Below are 7,911 nucleotides of genomic sequence, written 5' to 3'. Positions count from 1 at the left end.
ATATACACATACACACACACACACACACACACACACACACACACACACACACACACACACACACACACACACACACACAATAATATTTGTAGCTACTAGCTAGCTAGTAGCACTTCATTTACAGCTAGCTAACAGCCATGACAGCACATTCCAACTGCTGTCAACTGATTAGCTTCATGTTAGCTGTTAGCTAGGTTAGCTGTTGCTAACCAGCCGATGCTAAGCGCTCCTCTCACCGGGCTCCGGACCAACATGATGTCGTTGGCCTCCTCGATGGCGGTGGTTTTCTCCCGGTTCATCTCACATCTTTCCGTAACGATCTTCACATCCAGTCCCCGTGTCTCGGCATCCTCCGGAGGGTTCTCCGTCTCTTCCAGGGCGAATTATAGCTAGCTTAGCGTTAGCTTACGTGTCTATCGCTATCATGGACTTTTATAACGGCAGTAACTAAAGCAGCTCGTCGGCTTTTTACCCCCCCCCCACCCCACAAAATAAAAAATTCCTCCGCTCTGATTGTAATGTAACAGTTTGTCACCATGTTTTATTTACCGACGTTCCCCGGTAAACCGTTCGTCTGACACGCTTTAAACGCGTTTAAACACCGCCCTTACGGGTGTACCAGCTCTGGTACGAAAAACGAACGCCTTTTCCTCTAACCAAAACACTTCTTCTTTGAGGTTTATTGGCGGTTGGCAAACAATGAATTGGTGCATTACCACCACCAACTGGTCTGGAGTGTAGCTCAAGATGTCTAGTACTTATATACAGTTTAGTACATAAAATAAAATAAAATGAAATGAAATGAAATGAAATGAAATGAAATGAAATGAAACTGGCTCACTGGGTCAGTTTATACGTTACGCCCCTTTATAGACATTTATTGAGTAGAGCGCGCCCCCTGCTGGGCCACCGGGCACACTACAATGCAGTTGTTTTTTATTAGCCACGCATGAAGCAGACGGTAACGTTAAATTAATTTAAACAAAATCCAAATGTTGTTAAATGATTCTGCTATAAGAAAATAAGAAAAAACTGAGAAGACAGAGAATCTCAGTATTTGGCAGGAAGACACGGCAGCAAACCGAGCGGTCAACATTCTGCTGGATCACTATTTAGCAAGAGGGAGTTTATTTTTGCTTCAATGCAAACAATCACCAGCGTCAAGGCAACCGATAGGCCTGGTAGAGAGCACACTTCCGGTTAAAATTATCACAAAATAAAAGCTTTTTAGAAGCGCGGAACAGTTGACGGTTTTTAATTCGAGTGAACACGAAGGATTTGGTGGATACAACAAACACAGTGAGAGAAAATAAAAGTTCAACAAAGCACTGCAAAGGTCACGAAACATAAACAGAGAATAGAACAAAATGTAGAATAAAAATGTGAAAATTCTTGAACATTTGAACGAAACAGGTTTAATATCCGGAATATAACTTCTTTATTGAGTCAATTTAGTTTGTTAGTTATTAATTTATTCATTAATTAATTCATATATTTATTACGTAATCCCACTCCGGTACATTAGGTGGCGACAGTAGTATTAAAAGACGAAGAAGAAGAAGAAGAAGAAGTACCCGGATCTTCCGCATCCGTGGGGCCCAGAGAGCACGCGCGCTGACCGTTTCATTGACGCAGGTCACTGAGGTAAATAACAATAATAACTCAACTTAAAGTCATAAACTACCGATACAATTACGATGTAACGGGATACCGGGAAGGTTACTACGTGACGTTAGATTATACCTCAAAGTTTGTGGTACTTTTCTCTTCATCAATCAGACAAAGTATCACAGTACATGAGTACATGTGTACTCTCATGTTTTAGTATTAACAACAAGCCAAACAATGTGGATGATCCAGTGATGGAAGAAGTACTCAGTTACTGAGGTAAAGGTACAAATACTGCCATGTAAAAATACTCCAGTACTATCAGCTTCATGTTGTCAAAGTATCAGTAAAAGTACACAAGTACTATCAGCTTCATGTAGTTAAAGTATACTTGTTTTAATGTACATATCTTGCTAACACACAATAAAGTACTTTGTGTACTTCTACTTCTTTATTTAAAACACGTGTTTGTGGTTGTACTGCCTCTTGTGGCCGATATGAGTATTACAACAACACACAAACATTCGATCATTCTTCAGAGTTTTAACATTTTAAATGTGTGTTTACATGTCACAGAAGAGAAACGTGGTATTTTTGAGGCAGTAAAGAAAAATACACAAAAACTAAAATCACCTTTTTTTAATCTTTACAGAAAGAAGTTGACAATAAGTAAAATGCCGTCTTGTGTCGCCTTCAACTGTTTGATGAGAAGTGACCGCAGTGGATCCAAAGTTCCTCTGTTCCGGTATGTGACAACAAATGTTCATAAGATATTTATTAGTTTCTACTTTATTTAAGCTAACGCTAGCTAGCTGAATCACACAGTTAAAGAAGTGAACGTTTACGTTTGAAAGATCAGCTTTGAATGAACTAAACATACTTACAGCTTTGTTTTTGTGTATAATGATGCGTTCATGAGCACATCGACGTTCACATTGTTTGATTTGGGAAGTTTTTCTTCAGACTTTGTGAAAACAACATGGAAACCACGAAGAAGAAGAGTTAAAAATAATCATCATCAACGAGCGTTTAAACAACACGGAAGCTGTTTCCAGTGTGTTCATTAAAACCTCTAAAGTATTGTTTATGCTAAAAAACGACTTTTTACTCTGAGTCAGAAGAAGAGCAACGCTTCATAAAACTCACGGTTCAGATCAGCACAAAGGACAAAAGGAAAGATCTCTGATCATGTTCTCTACTAGTTATTGATTATTGATCCGTGCTGTTGTGTGATTGGAGCAGCTGCTCCCCAAAATCATCTCACCTGCTCTGAAGTCAGTAAACCCTCAACAATACTAAACCTGATCTTTCTACGAGCGAGCAGCAATCTAACAGCACCGTGACTACATTGGGCTCGTGGGCAGAGAGGGTCGTCCACTGACTGAGGCCGGCGGTTCAATCCTTGGCTAGTACGTGTCCTGTGCCAAAGTGTCCCTGAGCAAGGCACTGAACCCCTAACTGCTCCCAGCACACACTAGGGAGGGTGCATGTGTTCCTCACTTGTTTGAGGGCGACAGCGACATTTGAAGCTTCATTTGAATCATAAAAGGTTTAATGCAGTTAAAGTGGAAGTTGCGGTTTTTTAGTTGCTCGTCCAAAATTACTGAAAGAAATGTTAAAGTTATGTCATTATGTTCCGGGGGGGCATAACAAGTCTGAGAACCTCTAAGTGGGCATCAACTATCAACTAATACTACCAACCTGACACCATGACACAAAGTACACCAGCTGAACTGTGAGAAGGTTTCTCACCTTTACCTTCGTCCTCCACATGTGTTCATATAGTTCCTCTCCTTCGTTTAACTAAACTGAGATTAGTTTTAGTTTAGTTAGTTTTTTAAACTTTGTTTATCATTTTACAGAACTTACAGATCCTCAGACAGACGTCCAACCAGGAACAAGAACAATGTAAACCATCGTGAGGGAGATTCATATAAATACATTATGAACATGCAACAAGTACATGCAATATATAAACTTGGTAAACATAGAATGTGACGCCTTCATCACGTCTCTGTGACTAATAAGCTGCGTGTAACCGTCCATAAACATCAACATCAACATCTCCATAGAAGTGAGAGAAGAAACAAATCAATGAAATACTTGCTGTAATACTTTATAACGTCTTTATTGGCTGTTCGGGTCTGAAGGATCCTCTCAGGTCAGAAGTGTTGTAGTATTAAATGTTCTACCTAAACGTGTGTTTGCACCACTTAACCAACACATTCAGCTCTACAGGTTTCCACACCACCACGAGGCGAGGCTGCGTCTGTGGGTCACCAACGTAAAGCGCAAGAACTGGGAGCCGTCGGCCGACTCGCGCCTATGTGCTCTACATTTCACCACCGAGTGTTTCCACAGCGCCCCGGGGAGGAGCAGGCGGCTGAACGCGACCGCCGTCCCGACCGTTTTCACCTTCTCCCGCCATGGCGCCAACAGGACGTGCACGACCCAGGAGGAGAGGATCCTCAGCGGGGTAAGTGACCCGGTGTACCTGGACCATCCGTACTGCGGCGTGGCCGTTAGCGACAACTCCACGTCTACGGAGGTGAGCGGTGCCGCTAACGACGACCGGCGGCACGAGACGACCGAGCGGGAAGGCGACCGCGTCGGAGAGGAGTCGCGTGTCGACGTACCGGCCTCCGCTGAACACGCGGGTGTCGGAGAAGCTCCCGATACTCAAATGGCGTTGAACAAGTTACATGTCGCGGTTCAGACGATGGGGAGGAAACTGGTCACCTACCGTAAGAAGCTGAAATCAGAGACAGACCACCAGACGGTTGAATCTGAAGACTTCCCGGTTGACCGGAGTCGTCCACGAGCTGCAGCACAAACTGAGAACAATGAGACAAAATACACAGAAGACGTCTGATGGAGAGGAGACGCCTGAAGCTCTGCTGTGTAGCAGCAATCTAACAGCACCATGAACCACAGGTCTCTTCTTCTCCAAGTCTCTGCTGCACACTGTTCCTTTAATTCATGTTGTTGTTGTTGTTGTTGTTGTTGTTGTTTGTCTCTGTCAGTACAGTACACGTTGGAGAAGCTCCTTACTCGTTTCATGATGTGGATTTAATGTCTTGTGTGTGTGCAGATAAAATGTGAGACCTGAGAAAAGCTCCCTGTGATTAATAACTCTCACCTTTAAATTATGTTTTTTTAAATGTCATTCTGGACCCTGTAGGAGTGAACTAAGAAGAACATAGTGCAACAATAAAACATGAAGAAGAATTCAGAGGTTGGGAATAGTTGTAGAATTGGTTTGGCTACCTGCACATTAGGGATTAAAGGGTTATGAATTAGCATTAAAAGTATTAAATATGAGGCGGATAACGGACATTTGGTAACGCAGTAATCCCACCAGTTTAAATAAGAATATCTCTATTGGGAAAAGTAATTATCACACATATCCTTGTTGTATTATAACTGAAAATGCTGAATATAATATGACCGTGTTATAACAGAACATAATAAACTGTCAAATATATTAAAGAAAGGGTTAGAGAGAAAGGATACCAGAAACAAATGGAGGTAAAGGTGAAGGTAACTCAGAGGGTTATCACGTTTCTTTATGAACACCATTTGTAATTGAATATATATATTTATATAAATAAATAAATATATTTAAATATATATACTTATTTCTATAAATATATTTAAATATATTCTTCTGTATTTAAATTTATATATTTCAATATATATATATATATATACTGTATTTAAATTTATATATTTATTTATCTATATTTCAATATGTATTTATTTATATATGTTTAAATATATTTCTTTATTTAAATATATATTTTAAATGAGTATTATTATAACAGACTAATGTAAAGTGGATCCTGGTCTACATACTCCGGTACGGCAGGTGGCGCTTTGCACCTTCAAAAGTTGTCATTGCAAACCCGCCAACAAAAAAAAGGAGGAAGAAAAAGACGAAAAAAATCAATCGCAGCCAAAAAAATCCGCGCTTTTATTTTGGAGGGCCGAGCCGCCTCGACTTCCGCCTTCCCCTCCATCTTTAAGCGCGGCTAGCTTGACGCAGCTGCTCGAGAACCCCCAAACGGGAGGCAGAGCGGATCAATTTTTGGAGCCACGGCGGTTGATCGGGATTATGCGGCGACGCTGACTGCTGTACCGGTAAGAAGCACCGACGAACGAGCCGGTTACCGGGCCGTATGCTCGTCCGGTTTTTAACGTTTTTACCGTAAAAAGCAGCTAGCTTAGCGCCTCTGCTTCCCCTCTCCCTTTGTTCGCTTGCGCCTTTTTTTTTTTTTTTTTTTATCCCGATGCGGGTTTTTTTTTTTTTGTAAATACTGGCGCAATATGGCCGCCGTCTGGAGACTGGACCACCTGTCTGTGTGCACACATTTATACATGTAGGAGTTCAGCCAGCGTTACGTTACGTGGTGGTCAGTGAGTGAGGAAGAGGAGGAGGAGGAGGAGGAGGAGGAAGAAGGTAAACTGTGACCTCTGAGATGGTCATCATCATCTTCATCTTCATCAACTGCCAAAACAAGCAGCAACTCATTCAGTTAATAAGAAGAGAAACACGTTAATGACCCCATGATGTTAGTGTAATGTGAGACACACACACACCTACAGACACACTCACCTACAGACACACTCACACACAGACTCACACTCACACACACACACACCTACACACAGACTCACACACACACACCTACAGACACACACACCTACAGACACATATACACAGACATACAGACACTCACACACAGACACACACAGATCCTCATCATCCTCAGTGTGTTGATGATGAAGAACCTCTCTGATGTCTCACAGTGAGACTTTATTTTATATCATGTAACTATAAACTACTGAGGAAGAGGGGGGCCGGTTTTAATATATCTAATGAGAAGGAATCATAAATCTCAAATGTAATATAGTTCTATTATATTTAAAGCTTAAAGCTCTATTTTCAGGTGAAGAACATGTCAGTTTGTCGTCTTTAGTGAACTACATCTCACGATGCTAACGAGCTAGCGTAGCTTTGTTTATGAGTCATGAAGAAGAAGAAGAAGAAGAAGGAGGAGTGAGGCGTCTCCTCAGACACTGTTAGGGTTTTACAGTTTTATGACAAACTGAAACAGTGGGATCCTGGTCTGATCCAATCCTGGTCTGATCCAATCCTGGTCAGGTAGATCTTGGTCTGGTTGATCCTGGTCTGGTTGATCCTGGTCTGGTAGGTCCCGGTCTGGTAGATCCTGGTCTGGTAGGTCCTGGTCTGATCCAATCCTGGTCTGGTAGGTCCTGGTCTGGTAGATCCTGGTCTGACCCTGGTCTGGTAGATCCTGGTCTGGTTGATCCTGGTCTAACCCTAACCCTCTACTGAAAGTTCTGCTCAGTTTACCTATGACTCTCTCTCTGTCTCTCTCTCTCTCTTATAATATTAACGTGTTCTAAAGTAAAATATCAGTTTCTACACATTCTCAGATTTTAATTCTTTATAAACTGAATATTTAAAAGAAGAATGCTGCATTGAACTCTGTTATGATGATTATAACTCTACGGTTTATTCACAGAGTTCATAGTTCATCTGATCAACATAAATCTTTATCTTTATCAACGATCGATAATATCCTGATAATCAATTAGTGGTTAAAGTCAAACTCTGTTGTCTTTATTGTTAAACTAGAATATTTTTGGGTTTTGGGACAAAACGAGACGTTTAAGACAAAAGCGTGGAGTTTGAGGATTTTTTATGATTTTAGAGTAAACCCGGTAATAACCCATTAAACAGTTAATAACCCGGTAACCCGTTAAACAGTTAATAACCCCTTAAACAGTTAATAACCCGGTAATAACCCATTAAACAGTTAATAACCCGGTAACCCGTTAAACAGTTAATAACCCCTTAAACAGTTAATAACCCGGTAATAACCCGTTAAACAGTTAATAACCCCTTAAACAGTTAATAACCCGGTAATAACCCGTTAAACAGTTAATAACCTCTTAAACAGGCAATAACCCGGTAATAACCCATTAAACAGGTAATAACCCCTTAAACAGGTAATAACCCGGTAAACAGGTAATAACCCGTTAAACAGTTAATAACCCGGTAATAACCCGTTGATGTTCATGTCTGGTTTTTCTTCCTCAGGCTGAACACTTGTCCTCTTCATCGCGTCCATCAGCTGTGACGTCGCCTCAGTCTCCAGGTGTTAGTCTGCACCCAGCCTGTATGCAGCCTGTCCAGGGCCCGGCCTAGTTCCTGGTGCTCCTCTCCCGCCACCTCCTCCCTCCTTTCCCTTCCCTCTCCCTCCTCCCTTTCCCTCC

General features: G+C 41.5%; 2 protein-coding genes across 5 annotated transcripts in view; one reads left to right on the top strand and one right to left on the bottom strand.

The window, feature by feature from the left end:
• lrrc2 (leucine rich repeat containing 2) overlaps nt 1-299 on the bottom strand; it is a 24,572-nt gene extending 24,273 nt beyond the window's left edge. The window contains exon 1 of the mRNA XM_031879195.1: nt 211-299. Coding sequence (XP_031735055.1) covers nt 211-299 — 89 coding nt within the window. The remainder of the gene's footprint in view (nt 1-210) is intronic.
• Nucleotides 300-1,583: 1,284 nt separating this feature from the next.
• LOC116401014 (THAP domain-containing protein 1-like) lies at nt 1,584-5,179 on the top strand. 4 transcript variants are annotated; one of them, XM_031879188.1, is made up of 3 exons: nt 1,584-1,644; nt 2,261-2,353; nt 3,847-5,179. In XM_031879188.1, exons 2-3 carry the CDS (start codon nt 2,283-2,285, stop codon nt 4,478-4,480), a joined length of 705 nt encoding a protein of 234 aa, XP_031735048.1. In that variant the 5' UTR covers nt 1,584-1,644; nt 2,261-2,282; the 3' UTR covers nt 4,481-5,179. The 4 variants fall into 4 exon arrangements, 3 of the variants coding, with proteins under 3 accessions (XP_031735048.1, XP_031735049.1, XP_031735047.1); XM_031879189.1 differs by having other exon boundaries at nt 1,589-1,887; XR_004213958.1 differs by having other exon boundaries at nt 1,589-2,353; nt 3,839-5,179.
• Nucleotides 5,180-7,911: the final 2,732 nt, after the last annotated feature.

The sequence above is a fragment of the Anarrhichthys ocellatus genome, unplaced genomic scaffold, assembly GCF_004355925.1.
Source record: "Anarrhichthys ocellatus isolate YVR2014 unplaced genomic scaffold, GSC_Weel_1.0 scaffold234, whole genome shotgun sequence".
Classification (NCBI taxonomy): domain Eukaryota; kingdom Metazoa; phylum Chordata; class Actinopteri; order Perciformes; family Anarhichadidae; genus Anarrhichthys; species Anarrhichthys ocellatus.
This window is presented reverse-complemented; position numbering and strand designations above follow the sequence as displayed.

Excerpts from the sequence above, each read along its gene's own strand:
- LOC116401014 (XM_031879187.1), top strand. The coding sequence starts at position 2,106 with ATGAGTATTACAACAACACACAAACATTCGATCATTCTTCAGAGTTTT. Across the intron at positions 2,354-3,846 it reads TCCAAAGTTCCTCTGTTCCG|GTTTCCACACCACCACGAGG; the intron begins GTATGTGACAAC and ends TCAGCTCTACAG.